The sequence below is a fragment of the Oryza sativa genome, chromosome 9 (assembly GCF_034140825.1).
Source record: "Oryza sativa Japonica Group chromosome 9, ASM3414082v1".
In the NCBI taxonomy this organism is placed as follows: domain Eukaryota; kingdom Viridiplantae; phylum Streptophyta; class Magnoliopsida; order Poales; family Poaceae; genus Oryza; species Oryza sativa.
Genome location: NC_089043.1, coordinates 18,825,837 through 18,852,033, shown reverse-complemented (window position 1 = coordinate 18,852,033; position 26,197 = coordinate 18,825,837). Strand labels below are relative to the sequence as shown.

The window sequence follows — 26,197 nt, the reverse complement described above, 5'->3', positions numbered from 1 at the left end:
CTCCTACCTAGCTAGCTCCGTCCCTGTCGACTTAGAGCAAGTCTAATAGTATAGCCAACTACTAGCTCCAATTCATCTATAGCCAATCTAGTAGCTCATTCATACAATAGTTACATACTACACTATTAATACCTGGTCCCACCTGTCATACACATAATGTGTCTTCGAGTCCGTGCTATAGCTGGCTACAAATATGTAGCCCGTTGCTCTTCTCTCACCTCATTTATCTCTTTAAAATATGTTTACAGCTGGCTTATAGCCTGCTATTGTACCTGCTCTTAATATTTCGGCCCTCAATGTCTATGCAGTGTCATGTGTGCACTCTATAAATATAGCGAACCCTACTTCCTCGTAAGCCAACTAGCCAAGCCAATCGGTCCCCACGCTTACAAGCTACAACTTCACCTCACCCCTGCTGCATTCTCGCGTCCCAAGTTACAATCCATCAATGGCGGCTTCCACTTCCGCCGCGGTTAAGATGGCCGCCGCCGTCCTCTGCCTGATGGTCGCCCTCTCCGTCGCCGCCGGGCAGCTCACGACGACGGCCGCCGCCGCCACCTCCACGCGCGTGGATGATCACGTCGTCGAGGACGACGACGACGCGACGCCGACGACGCTGCAGCAGCTGGAGACGCGCCTCGCCGACGATCAGGACCTCGCCGACCTCCTCGACGGCGGCGACGGCGCCGCCACCATCTGCCCCAGCAACTGCCAGAAGTGCCTGGTCAAGTGCGCGGGCACCTGCGTCGCCGACATCGTCAGCCCGCCCACCTTCGTCGCCTGCTTCCTCAAGTGCGCCGTCGTCAAGCTCTGCTTCGCCAAGGTTTGATCATCATCGCGTCGGCGGCCGGCCGGCGATGGTCGACGGCGGCGCCGGTGCCGCTTGATTGCTTGCCTTGTTGTCTTGCTAGCTCGTGTCTACGTACTCCCTCCGTACCTATATATTTAACACCGTTAATTTTTTTAATATATTTGACAGTTTATCTTATTAAAAAAATAAAAAAATATTTTTTTCTTATTATTAAATATGTTTTTATTATATATATAGTTTTACATATTTAAAAAAATTAAATAAAATAAACGATTAAATATATTTAAATAAATTAACGGCGTTAAATATTTAAAAACGGAGGGAGTAGTCGAGGTCGCCATGCGTGCACTCCTGCATGCATGCATGCGTGGTGGTGGTGTGTGGAGACGATGATATTGGTGTCGCGTGTATCATTTCAGTTGCCGATCGATTTACGGCTGATGGTGTCGTTGACCATACAACTGTTTGGTGACTGAGGGAAATATATGTAACGTGTGTCCATCGGTAAAGATGTTGTTGCACGCACAAGCTAGCTAGCGTGGATTTTTAATTGGCAATGCTTCGCTTGTAAATTAAGCGTAATGCTTCTCTGAACGTGCAACAATCCTACACACGTTCACGTTAAAAAAGATTACAGTAGTGGTAAGTCAAACATTTACAACTTTAACTATTAATAGCCAACAAATAAAAAAGTTCAAACATATAAAATGGATGTTACTAGATTTGTCATTAAACAAAAACTATCGTAATATACGTAGGGGTGGACGAAAAGCTCGTGGCTCATTAGCTCGTTCGGCTCGACTCGACTCGTTGCATTTTCTTAAGGGACTATCTATACAACATTCGACTGAAAATTAGCCTAAAAATCTGTCAAATGTAACTGTAACATAATTACAATGTAATTTTCGTAATTACACTATATTTATACTATAATTACATATGTAATTTTCATAATTACACTATATTTGTACTATAATTACATATGTAACCTGCATCCGTCATCGGCCGGGTTCCCGCGGCGGGGAGAAGAGCATCGATGGCGTCCTTGAAGGTATCCATGAACGGCGGCGGTTTGTGGTGCCGTTCGGAGGCATAGGGGAAATTTTCGGTCTGGGAGAAAAAGAGGGAAAAAAAGAGAAAAGAAAGTGAGAAAGAAAATGTGACATTGACATGTGGGTCCCACGTGCTGAGTCAACCAGTTGGACCGAGTCAAAGCGCCATGTCAGCAAAACCATCTCTAAAACCGCTGAGGAAGTCAAATTTACCGGTTTTAATAGTTGGAGGAGTCATCCTACCCGGTTTTCTAGTTAAGGGGTATGAATTAGATTCGGCGTACTTTTAAGGGAGTCAATGTGGACTTTTTCCTTTACACCCATACCAAGTGAATCCAAATTGAAAACTAATCCATTAGACCCATTCCAATCCAACCCATTGGCAGGCTTAACTAGGCCACAATGAAGTCCACGTTTTTTCTCTAAGGCTCAAAACGCTCCAAAGTCCAAAGCCCATAATATTCCAACCCTAGTGTCCCTGGATTGAATCAAGAGTAAATTTCACAAAACTACACGTTTTGTAGTCCAAGTTACAGAAAACCACACACACTTTGACACTTGGCACTTAAGTATATATATTTTGGTAGTGTAGTTTCACAGAACCACACTATCAATGAATGGATTCACCCGCGAGATGACGTGATTGTTTCATCTAGGATGAGGACATGTCATCCTATTACCAGCCATCGCACGAAATTAATAGGATGCCACGTCTTCATCCTAGATGAAACGACCACGTCATCTCACGAGTAAATCCATTCATCGATAGTGTGGTTTTGTGAAACTAAACTACCAAAATATATGTACTTAAGTACCAAGTATCAAAATATTTATGGTTTTCTGCAACTTGAATCATAAAACATGTAGTTCTGTTAAATTTACTCTTGAATCAATCCATCGATCCCCAATCCCATTGCGCCTCCGTCATCGCCATTGTGAATCGCACCGCTACCGCAGCCTCGGCACCTCGCCTCCTTCGTCGGCAGCCGCATCCTCGCGCTTCCGCCCTCCCTCCTTCCTAGCCTTCACTCCGTCGTTGCACCATCTTGTGCTCCCAGGTCCGAGCACCGCAGCACGGTGTTACAGCCTCGATTGTTCGTCGATCTCGTTGCTCACTGAGGACGATGACTTCACCACAGCCCACATGTTAGCAATCGCCGTTGCCGTCGTTCTTCTGCTCAGGTGTGCCTTTGTAGTTTCAGACTTCCAGCACTTCTCAATAAATCTCACCCGATTTATTTTGCTACTTCTGGTGGTGTGTGTGCACCATGCAGCTGTTGGTCATCCAAACCGTTTCACCGTTGCGCTCGCCATGGAGGAGGAAAGCGACCTTCGTCAGCATGTGCCAGCTTGCGAGCTAAACGAGCTGAGTCGAGCTTACAGCCGAGCTGAGTTGAGCTGGCTCGAGCTTACAGCCGAGCTGAGTCGAGCTTACAGCCGAGCTGAGTTGAGCTGGCTCGAGCTTACAGCCGAGCTGAGCTGGGGTTTTTAGCTCGTTAGGTTAACGAACCGAGCCGGGCTAGCTCGTTATCCTAACGAGCTAGACCGAACCCGAGCTGAGCCAGCTCGACATCCACCCTTAAATATGCAACTCTTTTTATTTAAAGCATTTCAACTTTATAGATATTGTTGGTCAAAATAGTATCCCAAAAACTATGTCGAATTCTAAAAATGATTATATTTTGAGACGGAGGGAGTAACTGAAATGAAATAATATGTGGGGCTAGGGGTGTGAGGCCCACCTTTCAGCTACAGCTACTGAACAGCGGTAACCGCGGACAATCTCCGTCGAACATGAATCGAAGTGATGATGATTGGCGTTCTTTTCTTCTAAAGATGAAGATGAAGATTAAGGTTTTTTTTACGTAAAACGTATTAATGTATGATTGATTGAATTTTAATTATTATAAACTTAAAAAATCGATTAATATGATATTTTAGAGTAATTTTTATATAGAAAGTTTTCGTATGAAACGCACCGTTTAGCGGTTTAAAAACATGCCACGAAAATCTTAATCTTCATTCAATTTTTATTGGAGAAAAGAACAGACCTTAAGTCCAACAGTGAACTACGGACGCATGTCCTCTGCAGACTGCAGTTACTCTGTGCAATTCCCGTCGGTGAACGAGACTTTACGGATCCGTTCCCAACTCATGCTACAGATCATTCTGTGCACCCAATTCCAAGAGTTGGCAATGAGAATAATAGCTAAGGTGATGTTTGGATTCAGTGATTTAACTCTAGTCTGTATATTTAGTCATTAATTTAGTGTATTAAATATAGACTACTTACGAAACTAATTACATAAATAAAAGCTAATTCGTGAGATAAATTTTTTAAGCTTAATTAATCCATAATTAGATAATGTTTACTGTAGCATCATATAGGCTAATCATGAATTAATTAGGCTTAAGAGATTCGTCTCGCGAATTAGTTCAAGATTATGGATGGGTTTTATTAATAGTCTATGTTTAATATTTATAATTAGTGTCCAAACATCCGATGTGATAGGCACTTAAAAGTTTTAATCCCATCTAAACAGGTCGAAGTGCATTCCTTTCTTCAGTGATTTTTTCTGGCTCCAAACGGAGGATTCGGAGCTAGAGAGCTCCAAAACCACTTGTTTCATCAAGCTATTTGAAAATGTTGCTCTTTCGTGTCAACTAGTTTTCTTGACAAGTTGCAACAGTGCAGTACATTCATAATGTAACTGCTGCACAGTGCATAAATATGTTGGAAGAAACTAAAAGTTAAACTTTTGTCCCAGAAGGGAAAAATTGTTGCATAAATACAGTAGTTACACTGTTTCAGCTCTGAAAACTTAGCTTTTAAGAAAAATCTACTCATCTGGAAATAAAGTACATGTTGGTAAAAGAACAACCTTATGTTCCATGAATATATTAAAAATGCTCCATTGCAAAATTCTACGGAGTACTTCTCAACAGCCTACCTCATGAAAACAACAATATATGTTTTACAAAGTTGAACCCTGGATCCAAAAGAAGGGGTGTAAATTCTGAACTTATTCATTGTAGATTTTTTTTTTCAAATTTTCCTGAAGTTCACAAAAATGTAAATGCAAGAACGATTGTCTTTTCTTTTTCCTTTAACATTCTATCTCGCATTAATTCTCTATGCACACAACGATCATCGTTTTCGCTTCAGCATCCTACAATAATCCAATCGATTCTATGAACTACAGCACTATCAAGTAGCAAAAAAATAAAAATAATATTGCCATCTATGATCTATCTACTCTAAAATCTTCGAACAATCACCAGAAGAAAAAGAAATCAAGAGAGAGAGCGAACAAAAAAGAAAAAACAATGGACAAATGTACAGTTCAGCCGCTTTCATCATCTTTCTTCAATTCCACTCCTCTCTCTTCCCGGTGCAAGGGGAGCCCCTGGCTCCGCATGGTGTGGGTGCTCGACGTCGTCGTCGTCATGGCGTTGGACGCGGCCGACGTGGTGGCGTGCGACGCGGTGGTGGACGTCGACGGCGAGCTGGTCCCGGACGTGGACCCGACGGAGAAGTGGGAGCCGCCGCCGCCGCCGCGCGTGCCGTACGACCTCCGCCGGTACCGCGACCCGGGGACGCCCGGCCGCGTCGGCTCCTCCAGCGTGCTCTGCTTCTTGGACAGGATGATCACCACCCGCTTCATGTCCGGCCTCATCCGCGGGTCGGCCTGCACGCACAGCAGCCCGATCCGCACCAGCAGCTCCACCTGCTCCGTCGCCGCCGCCGACTTCACCGCCGGGTCGAGCAGCTCGATGCTCCTCCCCTTCTTGTACAGCCTCCACGCCTGCCCACACGAAGCAAATCCATCGCCATGAATGAGAGATCGAAGAGAAGTTGATGAGTACTCCCTCCGTCTGTTTTAAATTTAACGATAAATATAGTAATATTTATAATACTAAATTAATTTTATCAAATTAATAATTGAATATATTTTCTTAATAAATTTGTCTTAGGTTAAAAATATTACTACTTTTTTCTATAAATTTGATCAGACTTAAAACAGATTAACTTTAAGAGAGAAATTAAGATGATCGATGGAGAAATTAAGATGATGGATGGAGAGGACGTACGTGATCGAGGAGGTTGTCGGCGTCGGAGTCGGGGGGAGGGACGAAGGAGGAGTTCTTGTGGCCGGAGACGATCTCGAGGACGACGACGCCGAAGCTGAAGACGTCGGCCTTGGCGGAGAGGGCGCCGTGCATGAGGTACTCGGGGGCCATGTAGCCGTTGGTGCCGGCGACGCGGGTCTGGACGTGGGAGCGGCCGTCGCCGGCCTCCGGGAAGAGGCGGGCCATGCCGAAGTCGGCGATCTTGGGGACCCAGCGGTCGTCGAGGAGGATGTTGCTGGCCTTGATGTCGCGGTGGATGATGGGCGTGTGCGCGTCCTCGTGCAGGTACAGCAGCCCGCGCGCCACGCCCACCACCACCTCGTGCCGCCGCGCCCACGTCAGCTCCTCCCGCCGCCGCCGCCTCTCGCCGTCGCTGCTGCTGCCCGCTGATCCACCACGCATCCACCAAAGCCAAAACTCTCGTTATTACTCCATACAAATGCAGTAGTAGTAGTACATGGAATGCAACGATCATGAACCCTTTCTTGGCATGATGCCAAGATTCAGAAACCGCAGTTCTCGCAACAACGAAGCAAAACAGGGAAAACATATGGGCCGTTATGGGCCCAATGCAGGACAGGACAATTAAAGATCGGGAAAAAGGTTTACTTTAGGTCCCTAATATAAATCAAATTTTATTTACATCCATCAACTGATCAACCCCAAAACTCTTTCTACATTCTAAGATTTGTTCACGCCATTACGAATGAAAAATTTTACTCGCAGATTTACTCAAATTTATTCGGAGTAAAATTTTTACTCATAATAATGTAAACGAATCTTAAACTATCCATTTTTCGATCTAATGGTAGTTTTTCTAAGTCTTCAATACATAAGGAGATTTGCAGCACATAATTTCCCCTTTTTCTGGTACACTTCCGTCACACTATTATTGCTCACGTCGTTTGCGCACCGTGAGAACACACGTGTGCACGTGCAGCCTTTTCAGCTGTTGACCCACGGATCCAGCCGCCAGGCAGCCCGCCCACCGTATGCAGCCCTGAAAAACCAGCGTCCGTTTGTTCCCCTCTCGCCCCCAGTCCGCACGGCAGCAAGTTTGGCGCCACATGCGTGTCCACGTACTCGTATTTCCTACCGACGCGCTCTACTGCTATCGGCTTCTCACAGATATTCAGACGGCGACGCCTCTGCGTCACCCAGGACCAAACGAACCACTAGGAGAGCAGACAGCAGAGGCGTGTTTGCGAGTACTTTGGGCTTTGGCTAGTTGGCCCCCCGGTCCGGCCGTGCACACGAGTCAAGCACGTTAGAGCAGATACTATAGCAGACTATAAACAAGCTATAAAGATATTTTAAAAAGATAAAGGAAGATACAGTGGCATACTATATAAGTCAGCTATAAAGATATTTTAAAGAAATAAAAGAAGAGAGAGAAGAGTAGCAGGCTACATATCTACAGTCAGCTGCAACACAGACTCCAAGACGTAATATGTGTATAACAGGTGGGACTATGTATTAATAGTATAGTAAGCAAGTATTATATGAATTGACTATTATATTGGCTATACATAATTTAGAGCAAGTTTAATAGTATAGCCTACTATTAGCTCAAATCATCTATAGCCAATGTAATAGCTAATTCATACACTAGTTAATTACTATACTATTAATATAAGGTTCCGCATGTCATATACACATTACGTCTTGGAGTCTGTGCTGTAGCTGGCTACAGATATGTAGCCCACTGCTCTTCTCTCTTCCTTTATCTCTTTAAAATATGTTTATAGTTGGCTTATAGCCTGCTTTTATACCTGCTCTTATCCTATGGCTAGGTCGCTGGTAGCCCGGTACACCTACTTGTTGTTGTAGGTAGTACTAGTAGTACTACTAGCTTGTGGAGACCCCAAATGACCCAACTAATCCTAATAGGAAAACCACCAGGAGGGAAAGGAAAACGAAAGAGTAGGTGTGTGGTGTTGGGCATGCAACGGAGAAGACTTTTTTGACCCAGAGATGAGGGTTGACTTGGTCAAACCAATGAACTTTTAATAATAATAATAATAACTGAAGATGATGTGCATGGGTGTTGAGAAGCTGGTTCACACTGTATGTGCATCCAGGACCCACAGGGAGAATTCTTATGATTTTTCATGTGAATTAACTCAAATTATCGTATAAATTATACAAAATTACTTTGTTTCAAAGGAGGCACAAGAATATATTTTGCAGTGTGCAAAATCGTCAAAACCACTACGGGGATATGGTGAAAACACACACCGCCTTTGAGAAAGAGGAAGCAATCAGACAGAAGAAAGAACAAAGCGTGAGAAGAATGATTTGGTTTCTGAATTCTGACCAATCAGTCGAACATAATTTCTCTTCTGAGGGCCCCACGGTTTGTTAGTCCGTCGAATCTTATATTCCCTGAACGAACTCACTCTGACCAGAAAGGCACACCACCACGCATGATGAAAATCGCCCTTTTAGCGAAAAGGCAAAGCAGAGCAGCATTTGCAGGATCGATTTCTCATGCATCCATACGCAATCATGTGTGTGTGTGTGTGTCTCATCTGCAGCAGCAGAATGCCGCTTCTAGAAATGCACGAGAAATCAAAAGCAAGAAGAAATGGATAAACGCGACCTGAATTCTCATCTCAACTAATACTAGAGGTTTGGTCAGAGAAAGAAATTAGCGCATGCGACCAAAACCAGGCGAATCATAACAAGATCGCTACTGCAACCTTATTATAAAAGATCAATTACTTGGAGCAGGAGAGTTTGTTACGTGCAGTACATTCTGAGGACTGAGGTTAGAGCCGGCACCGGCAGCCAGCTGGCTTCCTAAAATCGCACGCGTGCCTAATAGGAAAACAGCCGAGAAGCCCTGCCTTTGCAATTTTGCAAAATAGACTATTTGATTAGGTGATTGAATTTTGCAAAGTACTAGAGACTTTGATTATGTGATTGATCAGAAGCCTTGGCCAAAGTTCATAGATGAAGTCCTGCCTTTGCGATTTTGCAAAATAGACTTTTGATTATGTGATTGAATTTTGCAAAGTAGAGACTTTGATCGTGTGATTGATCAGAAGCCTTGGCCAAAGTTCATAGATGTGGTTGCTGATGATAGATCGATCTTGGACTCGGTACTGCTACTAGTACGACACGGCTTCTGTGACTGCTGCGTCTTCTTCCAAAATCCCAACAGGGTAGCGATGTGGAGACGACGCGTCGCTGTACTTGTCAACGACTCTGGTCATCCACAACCATCACTGTGCCATAGTTATTGAATGTCTAATGCACCAAGCTATCCGTGGCCTATTTGGTTTATTACTAATGTAATAATGCAAGTTATCCCCAAATTTTCATAAACTATGCTTTTGTTGTTGTTAAGATTTTGGAAGTGTGTGAGCTTTAGTTGGCTTTGCCTAACAAAAACTTTGGGAGGCGTTTGGCAAATGGGCTTGGAAAAAGAATATATTACCCATCAAAGGATAGTTTTTATCCTAACCATACAATTCTTCTCATCTCATTCCATCCTAAACCTTCACTCATTTTTCTATCACAGTCCCATTCCTTGTAACCAAATGGTGGTTTGCTGGGAATGCTGGGTTTTATTCAACAAACCAAATGGGTTGATGGTTCCTTGAGTTTCTATTTTTCTTTTTGGTAAGCCAAACAACCACTAATATCCAGAGAGATGCTTCCAATTTTAATTTGGGAGGAATTTCATTTAAGAGAATTTGGGAGGAATCTTGAAACGTACAAGAACAGTTAAGCATACTAGTTTTGAATGAATGGAAGAGTTTTTCCAGGTTCCTATGGAAGCTACTACTATCTCATAAACAGGGAAAACAAACAGTTGGGAAATGCAAGACACAATTTTTTCAAGAACGAACAAATGAACATATGCCCTATCTTGTAGTAACAAATCTGCCTCAAATTTTCCATGCCTGATTAATCCGATTTTATCTCTAAGACTCCAGATAATGCAAGTATGCAACTCAAAACTATAATTGTGCCACAGTGTGCAAATGCAGTGAGCTAGTAGTAATTGTTAAGAGAAGAGCTTTGTCAGCAACAGCAAAGCATCTAGTAGCAGCCGTATTTTAATTTGTTAGATAGATAGATCGATGCATCGGTGATGACCACCCGCTGACGCAAGCAATGAGCTGTCCTAGCAACAAGAAACAGTGCACGCGACTTTTCCAAGCATTGAACTGATAATCCGATCCCCAAAAAAAAAAAAAAAACGACGCGTCCATCGGATGATTAAACTGGTTCCGTTCACGCGGTGAAAATTTTGCGGAAGGCAATGGCGAAGGAAGAAGAAATTGGAGTACTCACAGTGGAAGTTTCGGGGCGGCGGCGGAGGGGAGGAGAAGAGGATCTTGTCGAGGCTCTCGTTGGGGACGTACTCGTAGACGAGGAGCTTGTCGTCGGGGCCGTGGGCGCAGTAGCCGATGAGGTTGACGACGTTGCGGTGCTGGACGCGGGAGAGGAGGGTGGCCTCGTTGCGGAACTCGCGGGCGCCCTGGCGGGACCCGGCGCCGAGGCGCTTGACGGCGACCTCCCGGCCGTCGGCGAGGCGGCCGCGGTAGACGGGGCCGAACCCGCCCTGCCCGAGCTTCTGCCGCTCGGAGAACCCCCGCGTCGCGGCGCTCAGGGCCTCGTACCGGAACGCGCGCTGCTCCCTCGCCGCGATCGCCTCCAGGTCCGCCTCCTCCTCCTCCCGCCGCCGCCGCTCCGCGCCCCCGCCGCGGCGGGAGGACGACGAGCTGAACGGCCGTGCGATGCGCTCCAGGAGCTCGCGGGGCTTCATGCCCTGCTGCCCCCCTGCCTCCCCCGCCGTGGCTCTACTTGCTGCTGCTGCTGGCGCGGGCGCGGCGGCGGTGGTGGTGTTTGGTTGGGTTGGGGATTGGTGGGTGGGGTGGGGTTTTGGGTTGCCGTGGTCGAGGAGAAATGTTTCAGAGATGTCGCCGTCGGCGTCGGCTGGGGGGCGCGTCGCGTGGCATCACGGGCTCACGGCACTCCACGGCGAAGCGCAGCGCCGGGGAGGAGAGAAAGTCAGGGAGACTGCGCGTTGACAAAATGGGCACACCGGCGTGTATGCGGCTGGAACAGGTCGGGGGTGGAGGGGTTGAAGACGACTCGAAAGCAAATGGAAGAAGACTCCAACCCGGGAGAGCTTAGCAGGATAAAGGCTCAGTTTAGGGTGTGTTCAGTTCGCGAAAAAAAAATTTGAGTGTCACGTCAGATATTTGACCGAATGTCGAAAGGGGTTTTCGGACACGAATGGAAAAATTAATTTCATAACTCGGCCGGAGTTCGTGAGACGAAAAGTTTTGGTGTGTCACATCGGATATACGGACACACATTTAAAGTATTAAACATAGATTGATAACAAAACAAATTACAGATTCCGCCTAGAAACTGCGATACGAATTTATTAAACCTAATTAATCCGTCATTAGCAAATTTTTACTGTACCACCACATTATCAAATCATGGATCAATTAGGCTTAAAAGATTCGTCTCGCAATTTACACACAATCTATGTAATTAGTTTTTTTCTATATTTAATACTCCATGCATGTGTCCAAACTTTCGATATGACAGGGTGAAAGTTTTTTTGCATGAGAAGTAACAGGGCATAAGTTGTTTATTTTCTTTTACGGACACGTAAAAAGAATTACACGGCAATATAATAGAAGAAGAGAGCAGAGTTTGATTACATATACATAGAAGATAAGCTACTAAGAAAGAAAAAAAAACTCTTATCGCAAGGGAGGGTGGAGTAGGGGGTTCCACTACACTCCGGCATACGTCGTTTAGATATTTTTCTAAAACAAACTTGTCTAGTTTTAATCAAATTTGTAGGAACTATCAAAATAGATATTATAAATGTTGTTGTATTTTCTATAAACTTGATCAAATTTTTAAAATGTTTGATTTAAAAAAGTCAATGAGACTTATGATATGGAACGGTGGGGGCGAATTTTTTTTCTTTTTTGCAATACAATCTACTACTACATCCGTTCCGTTATAAGTCGTTTTGATTTTTTTTAAAACTTTTTTTTAGTTTGATCAAGTTAGCAACATCTACAATATTAAATTAATTTCATTAAATATAACAGTGAATATATTTTGATAGTTTGTTTGTTTTGTGTTAAAAAATTGTTATATTTTTATATAGACTTCATCAAACTTAAAAAATTTTGACTAAGAAAAAAATATTTTTAATATGAAATGGAGGGAGAGTATTTTGTATATAGTACAACTTGTACCATAGAAGATTTATTGTATTTTTATGGCATGTTCGAAGTTAGACGATACGTGTTTATTTAAAGACTATATACATATTCTTCTAATAGATTAAAAAAAATTTAACTAGAAATAAAAATAGTTTTATTACAATTCTTTCTTCACCTAATGGAGCAAAGTTTTTATTTTATAAAGGCTAAGGGTATTATTTGAGTTGTTAACTATTTGTCTCTTTTCTTCTCTCTATTCTACATCAATAGATATTCCTAATTAGCAATGCAAGGCTGAGTTTGGTTCTTCACTTTCCCAACTCATCTCTCTCGTTTTTCACACGCACGCTTTTCAAACTAATTAAACGACAAAAATTTTCTATACGAATTCATATTAATCAAATTTTCAAAAAAATAACTAATACTAAATTAATCATGCGCTAATGAGTTGCGCTGTTTTGCGTGCATGGAGTGTAAGTTCCCAACTCAAGAAACCGAACATAGCAGCTGTGTTCGGTAAAGGGGAGTTGCGAACTTTTCCTCCGAACATGCAAAACAATATAGTCCATTAGAGCAAGTATAATAATGATAAGCTATAAGGCTACTATAAGCTTAGGTGGAGAAGAGAGGTAGTGAAAAATTAAGGATGTTGGCTCTCATACAAGAACTAGCTTATCACAAGCTCCAAGACAAATGCATTAAATGTATAAGTGAGAGATAGAGAGATAAGAAGAAAATTGTAGCCAATCGTATAACTAATCTATAATATATGTTGGCTTTAAAATGAACTAATAGTAGGAAGTGAGCTCTATTATTATCATTGCTCTTAGCACGTGATTAATTTAGTATTACCTAATGTTTTTAAAAAGATTATCAATATTACTTTTAAAGTAACACATATATATATATATATATATATATACAGTTTAACCGTTTAGAAAGCGTGCGCGTAAAAAAACGAGGGATATCCCTCCAACCAAACACACCCTAACAGAAGCACTCAGCCAGCTCCTGTAAATAACCTCGCAATTACAGTTGTATGTATATTTGTACTGGTACTATCTTCAGTAGGAAATCTATGCCTTTAATTAACTCAATAAAAAAACTGAAAACGTGAATATTAATCGAAGTGACTAAAATTTATTCTCCCGGACAAATTAGTGAGATACGGAAGCATAAAACCTCTACTTTTACTATGGCGCTGCTGTACATGTACGTTGTCTAGTAAAAATGGAGAGGAGTGAAGCTCGCTGCACCTCGCATTGTCAGGCCAGGTGTTTACGCACGTAAACAACATTCACAATGGGGAAACACAAAAGGTGATCTGCCCATATCTATAGGCTCTCTACCAGAGATACATGTCAGCATATTTTTTTATTTGGAAGAGATTAAATGAAGAGAGAGAGCAAAGCTATCTACTAACCTGAAGATAGTCTATTAAGAAAAACGAGGCAATACATTATAGAGCTATAGATACCTATGTAGACATACTATTGAGGTGGTTTACTATTAATCTAATCTATTGCTAAGATGTACATGTTTTATAGAGAGCACCTTACTTTACTATAGGTGCTCTAATAATTAATCTCCGTTCAGCTTATCAGAAACTGCGACGAAATGGCGGCCGGTGGGCCGGCGGCTTTATGTTCCTGATATGATTAGGGAAAGAAAAGACGATTTCAGAAAAAAAACTGAGTCGTCAGGATTGACCCCATGTTTTCCTCTGCACAAAACACATGTGCCTGAAACTCTTCAATTCCGTGACAGCCCACAGCACGGCAACACTTAATCTGATGTCAGGTGGCTGACCTGTGGCACATAATGTTAAGAATCTGCCCTAGAATATTAAGGAACAAAGCTCTAAATGCTGGTACTACTTTATTACTACATATTAATTTCGAGTAGTAGTAGTATGTATAGGAAGTATAAACAATTTCTTTATTCTATGGCGGTAAGGCATAGTTTTTTTTTTCTCGACTCGAAAATTCAACTTTCTCTTTTTCATTTGCATACTTTTTAAAATATTAAACATTGTGTTTTTATAAAAAGTTTTTTAGAAATTGTTTAAAAGAAATCAAATAAATCTATTTTTTTTAATTTTTATGGTAATTAATATTTAATTAATCATGTCCAATAATTTGTTTCTCATTTTACGTGAGCTAAATTTATGTCTGCCAATTGAGAGAACGAAAGGAGCCTAAGATATACTCCCTTTAAAATATAGTAGAGTATCATAATTTAAAATCAAGAGTGCATCGTTAAGAGGCTAAGGAGTTGTGTAGTTCCTAAGTATACTTTATCACTATTTATAGTGTCATAGTTGGTTAAGTTGAGAAAAATCAAATTCTTCACCACATCTTAATCATCATTAGGAAATTTTGCCACACTTTTTTCGTCGTCTAGAATGTCACAACAGTGGATACAACCAAATAACTACCAAGCAATTAAATTTATCTAACCTTAAACGTGGTAAATTATGATAAAGTGTAACCGACAACCAAACACTTTATAAGCGACGCGTCTATCAATTGCATACTTGAGCCAAGGTTTCAAAGGGATTTATTAGGATTCTTTTAATAGAAATTCGGATTCGAGATACATATGCTAGCACACGTAACCATCAGCCAGTTAGGAGGGCATTTATACTACCATTAGTCAGGTTAGATTGATAAAGATGTGCCAGAATTTATTAGATAAAGCAGAAGAGATGATGCCTTAAAATAACGGGGCTTTTAACTATTTGCCATTATTACGGATGTTGTTTAATGATTTACCACTAGCCTCATATATCATAGACACATGAGGGCTCACATGTCATTGATAGGGTGTGGCAAATCGTTAATTGCCATGTCACATGAGTGACAAATAGTTAAATTTCCCTAAAATAACATCAGGGAAGACTTGGAAGTTTGACCTCACATGGATCGAGCGAGCTTGGTCGTTGGCAACTTGGCTGGATGGATGACAATTGCCATGGTCGATGCCTGATGGCTTGCTTCAGTAGCAGCCACCGGTTGCCTCGCCTACAGGTTTGGTGATTATATTGTTCAGTGCTCTCGCCATCTCTTGCCATGATGATGATGGGACACCATTTGATCAATATTCCTTGTTTAATCATGCAACCCAGAAATCTTAGACAGAAAATTTTATTTTAAGTTAATTTCATTTTGGGCCATGTTTCATTACCAACCACCTTTCTTTTATTTTTTAGCAGGCTCCTTAATATTATCCCGGTTTGTAGAACCCCCTTATCTTAACATCAACTACAGGTTGAGTTGAACTTAAGGAGGACTTACTCTTTGCGTGCAATCAGCACCTAACCAGAAGATGTGAATCATCCAAGACACATTAGTATGGCGTACTCCTCCTGCTTGAATCGGAGTTTGAAACCAAACAAACTTCTCCTCAAGAGGATAGATGGGGGCGATTCAGGTGATATCTTATGTAGATATAAGTAAAGAAAGAATGGTAGATGATAATGTGAAAGGGCGCTGCGTTTAGGCGGGTGGGCCCCGACCGGCTGGCCCGCCCCCTTTCTTTGCCCACTGGCCGCCTAGCTGTTATTCTTTGAGATTTGGATAGAGTCTTGCTTCGATCCTGCTCCTCAACATAAGGGAGTGACAGGGGAAAGGGGCCGGAAGTTTTACTTTGGACCACCCTTTGTTAAATCTTTTCACTTTGGACTAATAAATTTATCTTTGTTGCACAATAGAGTACCATAAACCACATCTTTTGCACTTCAATGACTTCGAGCAAATCGTTAACAGTGTGTCGGTGAACTTTCATATCTGTACGTATGCCATACCTTTGTTGAAGGAGACACTGACATGGTTAGCAAAGAGAGTTAGGATGATCCATTATGCAACAAACGTAAATTTACCTAATTCAAAGAAAAAAGATTAAGTATAGGGTGATCCAAAGTAAAACTTTGACAATAAAACATTGGTCCAAAGTATAATTCACTCTTTCTTTTTTCATGCATGTTTATGTTTACGGAATGGACTAATTATTTTGCTTGTCAGCACGACGTCAGAAAAGGGAACAAATGCTTTCTTCAGCCTCTCAACACTAAGGAAATGTCCTGGTTTTCACTACTCCCTCCATAAAAAAAAAACCCCTGGATTTCTATATCCAACGTTTGACCTCTTATTTAAAAAAATTATGAAAAAAATTAAAAAGATAAGCCACGCATAAAGTATTAACTATATTTTATCATCTAACAACAATGAAAATACTAATTATAAAAAAATTTTATATAAGACGGACAGTCAAATGTTGGACGCGGAAATCCAGGGTTTGTCTTTTTTTTTTTTACGTGGGGAGTAGAAATCAACAGCAGGAAAACGTCACTGAATTCTTCTGATCAGGACAGAGAGGAACGTCATATGACGTTCGGTTCAATGAACATGTTTGAGTCACTACACGTGTCTCGATCAGAGCCGTGGGATCTCCATCGGGCGGTTTATCTGCGACGAGTGTGTTTTATCCACGAAATCACGATCCATATCTTTTGGGTGGGGGCTTAAGGCGTTAAGCGTAATACTAAATTCTTAAGAGGATTCTCGTGCACAAGTTTCAGACTAATGAAGTCGATCTGGACCGTCCGATCTCGATCGGACGGCCCAGAGAGAGCCCCAAGTAACACGGGAACGACACGCGCCGTGGGGCCCACACGGCAGCGGGATGGTCGCCTTCACTGAGGCGACTCTTCTTCTCCTCCTCCTCCTCCGCTCGCGCCGCCGCCGACGAGGTCGCCGGACTCCGCCGCCGCCGCCGCACCACCGCCCGCGACATGCTCCTCCCCCCTCTGGTGGTCGGCTCGACCATGGCGTCGCTGGCGTCCCTCTCGCTCCCGGTCTCCACCGCCTCGCAGGGCCGCGCGCGCGGCGCGGGACCCGTCACGGCGGCGCCGCGGCGGCGGAGGGTGAGCGTCGTGCGGGCGAAGGTGCGGGAGATCTTCATGCCGGCGCTGAGCTCGACGATGACGGAGGGGAGGATCGTCTCCTGGACGGCGGCGGAGGGGGACCGCGTCGCCAAGGGGGACCCCGTGGTGGTGGTGGAGTCCGACAAGGCGGACATGGACGTGGAGACCTTCTACGACGGGATCGTCGCCGTCGTCCTCGTCCCGGCCGGTGAGTCCGCCCCCGTCGGCGCCCCCATCGCCCTCCTGGCGGAGTCCGAGGAGGAGGTCGCCGTCGCGCAGGCGCGTGCACAGGCTCTCCCGAGAGGCCCGGGCCAAGAACCCCCTCCTCCCCACGTTCCCAAGGCTGCGCCGCCGCCGCCGCCGCCACCACCACCACATGCCCCTCCTGGACCGCCGCCGACGAAGGGCGTCGCCACGCCGCACGCCAAGAAGCTAGCGAAGCAGCACAGGGTGGACATCTCCATGGTCGTCGGCACCGGGCCACACGGCCGCGTCACCGGAGCCGACGTCGAGGCGGCCGCTGGCATCAAGCCAAAGCTAAAGGGCCCAAAGGGCGCTCCACCTCCGCCTCCGCCTCCACCTCCATCGCCACACAGACACCCCGCTGCTCACCCTCCGCCTCCGCCTCACCACCCCGCTCCTCGCCCTCCGCCGCCGATGGCGGCGGCACCCCGGCAACCAGCAGCGCTGCCACCGGTGCCTGGCGCGACGGTGGTGCCGTTCACGACGATGCAAGCCGCGGTGAGCAGGAACATGATGGAGAGCCTGTCAGTGCCAACATTCAGAGTCGGCTACGCCGTGTGCACTGACAAGCTCGACGCACTATGCGAGAAGGTGTCATTTCTATGAATCCCCTGCAAAATTGGTGAAATTCATAGCTGCTAGAGTTACAGTTTAGTTATAGTTTGACTGAAATGAATTGAGTAGGTTAAATCGAAAGGGGTCACAAAGACATTGTTGCTGGTGAAGGCCGCGGCCATGGCGCTCACGCAGCACCCGGTTGTGAATGCCAGCTGCAGGGATGGGAAGAGCTTCAGTTACAACAGTAGTATCAACATTGCTGTGGCTGTCGCGATCGAGGGCGGCCTTCTTACGCCTGTCTTGGAGGATGTTGATAAGGTACATGCTTATTGCGGTAGCTGCGTTCTGTTAAGAAATGTAGCATTGTTGCGAATTAGCGTCTAGTGAATGATCTAACATTTTCTGAAAAAAACTAACATTGCAGTTGGATGTATACCTTCTTGCACAAAAGTGGAGAGGCCTGCTCAAGAAGGCACGCATGAAGCAGCTCCAACCAGACGAATACAGTTCAGGTACAGAATATGTTGTATTGTGATTGGCACTTGGTTTTTTATGGAAACCACGCTTACCTGAAGTTTGATGATTTGTAGGGACTTTTACGCTGTCTAATTTGGGTATGTTTGGTGTGGATAGATTCGATGCAATCCTTCCACCTGGTCAGGTAGGTTTTTTCATTGACTGCCCAGTCAGTATGAAATTTTGACAGAATTGTATTTGAGCAATATGAGAACTAAGAACAACTGTTTGTCGATGGCTCGCTCAATGCAGGGGGCTATTATGGCTGTTGGAGGATCGAGACCTACTTTGGTGGCCAACAAAGATGGTTTCTTTAGCATCAAGAACGAAATGCTGGTTAGTTTGTTTTTCACACTTTACGGCCTGTATGCCTCAAAGCTCTGCTCATGCTCAGTGACTGACCATTGATAGTAATTTGGCATATGCAATTATGCATTCAACTCTAAAAATCAATGAGTAAGATTTCCTTGCAAATATGGAACTAAGTATATTTTGTCATCTTGTAATTGGATCGGCAAGTGGAATAATTTATATGCACCTGATTGAACGTAATAAGTGCATAGTGTAGACCTGTTATTTTCAGCTTCATGCTTGTGTCATTATTGTTAAAACCTAGAGGTGCCAACTGGATGTTTGGCTTCTCTGAGTTGGTTCCTGTAATGAGTTCATACCAGTCTGTTGTTCTTTCAGTCAATCACTGACTTAGTTTAGTTTAAAAAAAGTTTTTTGTGACTTATATCTATACTTATTATCTATCGATTCTGTGTGGACAGTTCCCAGCAGCGTGTCACAGCACATCTTACCTTTCAACATTTCACTGGTTGCAATAAATTTTTCTTTCAGAGATACTTCTCTGAAGCTTCTGAACTATGTTTCTCCCAACCTTTTCAGGTCAATGTTACTGCTGACCACAGGATTATATATGGTGCTGATTTGGCAGCATTCCTGCAGACATTTGCGAAGATCATTGAGGATCCTGAGAGCCTAACATTGTAGGGAAAATGTCCCTCACAAGTGCTCCCTAAGTATCTGCAGTTTGTTTGATTCGAATTGGAAGAATAATTCCACCGAGCATTTGTAGCCATTAATTGTAAATAGTTTTGTTATTGTTTTAATGTTATTGCCATATGATCAATATTTTTTCTTATACCCGCCACGGAATAAGTGAAATGCTCATTTCCAGTTTCCATACATTTTTTTTACTTGAAGATAGATACTCTGAGTCCCTAATTCTCCCAGGTAATGAGTAATTGAAAACTACTTATCTCGCAACAGGTTCTCGCATACAGGTAAGTTTCCAGAATCTCACCAATTGCCAAGGAATTTTGATTACTTTGTGAAGCAAGTATCACATGTTTGGTACTAATAGATTTTGCACAAGAAAAATCTGATTATATTCCTTTCTTTTTCATCTCTATGTGCTATGCTCATATTAGCATTGGTCCTGGCTGCCTGATTCTTGATGAGTGTACTAGTAGTACTATTGAAATGGAGGCCTTGATTTTCATGGACAATACATCACAGTTTGTGAACATGTTGAAATGCAAAATATTACATGGCTCCTAAAAAGTCAATTTTGTCCTGTCCAAACTTCAAAATGAGAAAATTAAATCTGTTTTCCATTTGCTAAATTTCACATTTAGCATTCATACCTTGGGAAGTTTTATCTAACACCCAAGCAAAACAAGCCTACACATCACTCCTGACTCCAAAAGAAAGGCATAATCGATATTACCGATTAAGCTCTGGTAAATCATTTGATGATAAACGCTAACACAACGTTGTCAAAAGAAGAAGAAACTCAAAATTATTATTATTTTTGGGTTAGCTGGAAGAAAATTTCAGAACCTAACACAAACTGTGTCTGTATGAGTACATGGACAGTTCAGGCAAAGGCCTCAGCTCTAAGCCGCGTGGCCGCCGCCGCCGCCGCCGCCCTCGTCGCCGGCGGGCGGCGGCGGCGGCGCGGCCTCCCTGACCTCGAGGATCTCGACGCGGCGGTTGGTCCGCTTCCTGATCTTGATCGCCACGTCCTGCGGGCTGAAGGCCCCGAACACGCTCACCCTGCCGTGCTTCCTGTCGATCAGGTGGCTCTCCAGCTCTGCAAACCAAGCAAGCGCACACACAGCAGCAGCAGCATCAGTCACCGGCGTCGCCATGGCAGAAAAAAAAACAAAAGCTTCGTTTCACCGGCCGGCGTCGCCATGGCCAGCCAGACCGGCTACCTTCCTACTCCCTCCGTTTTTGTAAAATATGTAAAACTATATGTATACATAAAAACATATTTAACAATGAATCAAATGATAGAAAAAGAAATTAATAATTACTTAAATTTTTTTAATAAGATGGATAGCCAGATATGTTTAAAATGGCGTTGAATATTTAGGGACGGAGCGATACCTTGCATCTGGAGCAGCGCCCTCCTGATCTTGTGGTAGCACCCGTTGCAGTCGATGTTCATCCTGAGCGTCATGTAGTAGAGCTGCAACACAGCAACCAAGCACAGTGATTGAGCATCATATGATCATCATCCCATTGCTACTTCTCTCAAGCTTCGACACACTCATGGCCATGGCTGTTACCCTGTAGTCCATGGAGAAGGAGCTCTTCCTCGGCGACGGCGAAGACGACGATGACGAAACTGAACTATGGTTCAGACTACTACTACTTCTTCAGAGTTCAGAGCTTCAGAAAAGGTAGTGGAAAAAAAGCATGGAGTTGGCCGGATTCTTGCTCTGCTTTGGTTAGTGCTTAAGCAAGCGTGCCTCTTTAATCCCCTTTTTATGGCTGCTCAGTGACTCGGTTCATTCCATTCCTTTTGTGTGGGATCGATGCGTGTCTTCAGAATCGGATTCTGTGGCAGCCTGGCTTCCATGCACAGCCCCTTTTAGCTGCTTCTCATCTCACCTTTTCTCATGAGCTCTCCGTTTCATTTCTCTGTATCTTCAGCCTGAAGTCTGAACCCATGGATTCAGTAAAAGAACTTGACAGTGAGATGCAGATATGTTTCTCCATCGACTTTGAGACTTTGTTTTTTTAGAAAGTGCAGACTTTTACGATGTATGTAACAATTTGCTGGCTCCTCTTTTTTATTTTTTTTTCAGGATTTGGTTCGTGATGGATGTTCCATCTGGGGTTTGAGACTTGAATGCAAGAAAGTGATAAGTTGGACAGGTGGTACGATTTTCAACGTTTCAAGAAAACATTGGCATTTGAAAAGAATAAAAAAAATGATGTACTTCATGGATAGATTTGTCATCAGCATACCTGTAAAAAAGGTGCGTTTTTTTTCGTAGCTAGATGCAAAATATATTTCATCATGTCCTAGCTTCTTTCTTGACAGTATTAGCAGTTCAACAATAACAGCAACTATAAAGTTGCAATTAATCAGATGAACTCACTTTAACCCTGCCAGTTTTACCAAGGGAGCATGATCATTGATCAGATTCTTCAGTCCTGTACTGGTAAAATTCTGCTTCAGCTGAACCAAAAGCCTCTTCGCAACTTCCTTTGCTTCTTTTTTCATTTACTGCTCTAGAAACAAATTTGCTGGCTTGTGACATTAACTTCACAAGTATCAATTCAGGGGTAAAAGACTGCAAACTCCATTTCATTTCAAATTGGATAAGATGACAAGGGGATGATAAAAATGGTCTAAACTACAACCAAGACATTCACGAAAGATATTTGAAGTTTTTTATGGAGCTGATATAACCAAATGGACTGCATTACACACAAGACTGTGACATCAGAAGTCCAAGACTCAGTTCAGGTGGTTGACATAATAACCTAGGAGATGAACCAAAGTCACACCAAAGATGCATAATTCATAAAAAAAAAAAAGGAGAAGATGCATAGTTCAGAAAGAAAAAGAGAAGATATATCATCCTTGATAATTCATATCCTGCAAGTTCTTTCAACTGATGAACAGCTAGCTGGGCAATGATTCTCCACTGATCGTGCATACTTCAAGGAGCAGTGGTAGCATTAGCCATGGATACATCAAGGAGCAGAGCCCCTGAGGAGATCCTGGTGAATTCAGTGCATAGCTGGTATTGCAGAGTTTGAACCACCTTTGTTTGTTTGAAGGCCTTCCATTTGCCTCATTACTTCTTCTCTTGTAGGAACTTCTTGTGCAGTAATGACTTATTCTGAGATCTTCCCGGTGAGCAAAAGCCTTCCATTTGCTATCGATCCACTCGAGTGAATGCCTCAGTTGATCCCTATGGAATAACACCATCTTCTTCTCCCCTGCAAATTCAGACAATGGAAAGAACTCCGTTGACATGGCAACAAGCTAAAGACAAGCAAGAATTTGCATCATGGACTGTTAAATTTGAATCCACTAAGGAGGTAATCAACTGACAATTCACCTGGTAAGTAAGCTAGCAGCCTCCTTGCATCACTCACCTTCAGCAAAATTCCCTCCCACCAACCATCATACAACCATCCGTCAATGACAGTGCCAACACCGATCGTAGAGGGGTTCTCCCTCTCCGACATATTGTGGGGACGAATTCTTGTTCTTCCAGAGAGGCGTATGCACAGAGGGTCAGGATTAGCGGTTCTTGTCACAAGCAACCATTCCTGCAGGAGAACAACCAGTTCGTGTCAGCCTTCTCAACTCAAAGTGAGCTTCATGGACATGAGCGGGAGCTTGCCATCTGGTTACTATAAAAGAAAGAATTTTATTTTACTATATAACTCTAAGTTACTACTTTAGTTCTACCATATTATCAACAGTAGAAGTTACTATTGTATCTCTAACGATAGTGCTCTACTATCAATATTATCAACCGTACAAGTCATCTGAGCTGTTAATTTATGACTTCTACTATCAGTAGAGGAAAATATTCTACTATAGTAGTATAAATCGATATGGTCCAATTAATAAGAAAGAACAAAAGGTGTAGATTCATTCTACTACCCATAGAGGCCACCGTAAAATTTGTCAAGAACGAACTGCATTTTCAGAAGTGGTACTGAAATTAGGCGACATACCTCTAGGTTTGCTCTTGGTGTTTCAGGATCTTGGAGGTGTTGGTACCTCACCTTGATGCGATCTCCGCGCCTCCTGATCACTGAACCAATGAACCAACATCCCCTAATGCCACTTTCCTGGCTCAGGCATTCAACAAGGCAACCAGGAGAGAAGTACTACTCGAGATACTGCTCCAGGGCAGAGTTCATCAGAGCAGATGCAGGCTCTGTTGGTGCAGCATTGCGTGCAGTGACATTGATTGTTGCGGCCTGAACATGGTCTCATCACCTGCAGTGGGGTTCTCCACAGTTTGATGATGATGATGACCTCTATCTGATGATCTTGTGTGTTCTTGTTGCCTTCGGATGCGTCGGGTTGCATGTTCACGGGAGGTGTTCCTAAGATTGTTCTAAATATCTCCTGTTCTGAATACCCTTGCAACTGTGCAATGTCAAAGGTCTTGACATTGCTATCATCGTCGATATGCCGAATGCATAGGTAGGGCTGCCAGTCGATGTTGTTGGCAATTGCTTGAAACTTCTCAAAGTGTTATTTGTTCAGGACTCAAGCCAATCCGTCTATGCATTCAACTCTGATGTCTTGCAAATTGTCGGAGAGGAGGATCTCTCTATCATTAACACCTGGAGAAAGCTGAATACCAGAGGAGTTGAGTGTGTGAAACCATCGTATCTGAACCATGTTGTTTGCATGGTTATCCTTGTAGAGTTCTTCCACATAAGCAACAAGTTTGTTGCCATGTTGGACCAAGATGTAAACAAAATCGTGAACCTAAAAAGTGTCATGAACACAATTGGTGTAAGCCTAAGATTCAGTCCTCTAAGATTTTTTTTAAAAATGCGCTGATGATTGATAAGCGTACCATGAATGTAAATCCCCTTCGCCAGAAGGATTTGTAGCTCTTCCCTTTTTTTGGAATGCGATTCAGGACCTAACCATTTGAAGCCACTTGAATCATTTCCAGCAGCCGATGATGAAGAGTCCTGAATGAATAAAATGAAATTTCCTTATTAACTTCAATATATAGTGCTTTATCGGAAGCATTTCTCATGAAAAATAAAAATGATCAGAAATTAGCTTAATGTACCTTTGTTGTGGAGATATTAGCAAGCTTAGCATTTTCACCATCATTGTTACAAATTGCAACTTCATCAGATGTAACATCTATCATGGATGATACACTATTAGGACTGGCAAAAACCGAAAAAACAAATATATGCATGCCAATTTTCACAGTGGTGATTAGCTGACGAGTCCAAAGATTAGTGCAGATCGTAAAAATTGTAAATATTAATATACGATGAACAAAAAGAAAATCAAACTGAACATGTCCTAAAACAGATGCTAATATGGGGTAACAAGGAACATTATCTCATTGAGGTATTGACTGCACAATGATGAGGCCCATTCATTTTGCTAATGAAACAAAAGGAAGAAAGAATAGAAGAAGGCATATATGTCCATGTCGCTAATGCTAGAAAAGTGCATATCTCTTGATTAATTCAATTCACAGCTTTGTTCAAGAGTTGGGAAATTAGAATAAAAAAGATATTTGACTTGTTAAAGAACAAAACTTTACAACCATTTAAGTGAAGTTCTATGACTCATTGGGTTTAATAACCATGATAAGTCTGAAATACACATACAGATCTGACAAGTCTTCATCTAAATTGCAATAGCTTAAATCAAGCCAACCCAGAGAAGTATATGCAAGGTCAAGTCCATACTAATAGCAAATGGAAACAATATACTAAAAAGAAGGTAAGTTTTTAGATCATTGAACTCTATATGCATATCTCTGCTATGTATAGGAAAATTTTGCTCACTAATATATACTACAAGCACGTGCACATTACAAAGATATCATCCATTGTGTGACTGGCAAATGGAGACAAGGCCCTATAGCGGTGTACTAGTACATAGGGGTTAGGACCCACAAGTTAGCAGCTCAAATATGTTTATAGATAAATTGACAACGGGAAAGGCATCAAAGGAAATGTCTACCGAAGTAAGACCCTTCTTAGGCTGCGTTCTTTTCAGGCTATTACTCCTCGTTTTCCGTTAGCACGCTTTTCAAACTACTAAACGGTGCATTTTTTTGTAAAAAGTTTCTATACGAAAGTTACTTAAAAAAATCATATTAGTCCATTTTTTTAAAAAAAATAGCAGATACTTAATTAATCATGTGCTAATGGATCGCTCCGTTTTCCGTGAGCACTGTTGGGGGTGGGAAAGAACGCAGCCTTAGATACAATAAGAAACATATTAACTGTCAAAAAGTATTTCCTTAAATTAATTCATATGGAGATCCCTTTTTTAAGGAATTTCTAGCTCGTTAGGTAGATCCACAATTCAATGGTAATTTGCTAAAAGTAGTGGTGGTGTAATAAAGCACCTTTTTAGCTCTTTTTCCTGTGTATGCAAATGAATCTCTAGAGACACAGAATAATCCATATTTAAGTTGGCCCTTACATTTTGCTTAATACTATCCATAGCCACTAAAAGCTCAAATGGGTTTAACATATCATCTTTTCATAAACAAAACAAGAGCGTAATCAAAGTAACAAACAAATACCAATAAATTAAGCACGTTAAACCAATAAAATCTCACATCCCTCACTGTAAATCTACGTAGGTTATAAAAAAAAAATCATTTTTCCCTGTACGAAGGCATGAAATTGCAGCGCATTGGATAATAAGATGAAATGTGTTTAGAAGCCCTTACATCTCCTTGTTGCTAGTACGGAGGTG

General features: G+C 42.7%; 5 protein-coding genes across 5 annotated transcripts; 2 read left to right on the top strand and 3 right to left on the bottom strand.

The window, feature by feature from the left end:
• Nucleotides 1-359: 359 nt before the first annotated feature.
• Nucleotides 360-1,383, top strand: LOC4347026 (uncharacterized). The gene has a single exon (XM_015755906.3). The coding sequence runs from the start codon at nucleotides 449-451 to the stop codon at nucleotides 827-829; it is 381 nt and encodes a 126-aa protein (XP_015611392.1). The 5' UTR covers nucleotides 360-448; the 3' UTR covers nucleotides 830-1,383.
• A 3,574-nt stretch (nucleotides 1,384-4,957) lies between these two features.
• LOC9271360 (cysteine-rich receptor-like protein kinase 43) lies at nucleotides 4,958-11,115 on the bottom strand. The gene is made up of 3 exons (XM_015795683.3): nucleotides 10,300-11,115; nucleotides 5,956-6,380; nucleotides 4,958-5,669 (listed from the first exon to the last, which is right to left on the bottom strand). Exons 1-3 carry the CDS (start codon nucleotides 10,772-10,774, stop codon nucleotides 5,208-5,210), a joined length of 1,362 nt encoding a protein of 453 aa, XP_015651169.1. The 5' UTR covers nucleotides 10,775-11,115; the 3' UTR covers nucleotides 4,958-5,207.
• Nucleotides 11,116-16,883: 5,768 nt separating this feature from the next.
• LOC4347022 (dihydrolipoyllysine-residue acetyltransferase component 4 of pyruvate dehydrogenase complex, chloroplastic) lies at nucleotides 16,884-19,634 on the top strand. Its single transcript, XM_015795672.3, has 6 exons — nucleotides 16,884-17,964; nucleotides 18,058-18,249; nucleotides 18,356-18,443; nucleotides 18,522-18,592; nucleotides 18,700-18,783; nucleotides 19,339-19,634. The coding sequence occupies exons 1-6, from the start codon at nucleotides 16,999-17,001 to the stop codon at nucleotides 19,441-19,443; spliced, it is 1,506 nt and encodes a 501-aa protein (XP_015651158.1). The 5' UTR covers nucleotides 16,884-16,998; the 3' UTR covers nucleotides 19,444-19,634.
• A 607-nt stretch (nucleotides 19,635-20,241) lies between these two features.
• On the bottom strand, nucleotides 20,242-21,301 carry LOC107277236 (heavy metal-associated isoprenylated plant protein 9). The gene is made up of 3 exons (XM_066303907.1): nucleotides 21,030-21,301; nucleotides 20,848-20,929; nucleotides 20,242-20,548 (listed from the first exon to the last, which is right to left on the bottom strand). Exons 1-3 carry the CDS (start codon nucleotides 21,039-21,041, stop codon nucleotides 20,352-20,354), a joined length of 291 nt encoding a protein of 96 aa, XP_066160004.1. The 5' UTR covers nucleotides 21,042-21,301; the 3' UTR covers nucleotides 20,242-20,351.
• A 735-nt stretch (nucleotides 21,302-22,036) lies between these two features.
• Nucleotides 22,037-24,617, bottom strand: LOC136351711 (uncharacterized). Its single transcript, XM_066303978.1, has 7 exons — nucleotides 24,534-24,617; nucleotides 24,383-24,429; nucleotides 24,088-24,217; nucleotides 23,717-23,965; nucleotides 23,449-23,604; nucleotides 22,821-23,034; nucleotides 22,037-22,698 (listed from the first exon to the last, which is right to left on the bottom strand). The coding sequence occupies exons 1-7, from the start codon at nucleotides 24,615-24,617 to the stop codon at nucleotides 22,379-22,381; spliced, it is 1,200 nt and encodes a 399-aa protein (XP_066160075.1). The 3' UTR covers nucleotides 22,037-22,378.
• Between the last annotated feature and the right edge of the window lie 1,580 nt (nucleotides 24,618-26,197).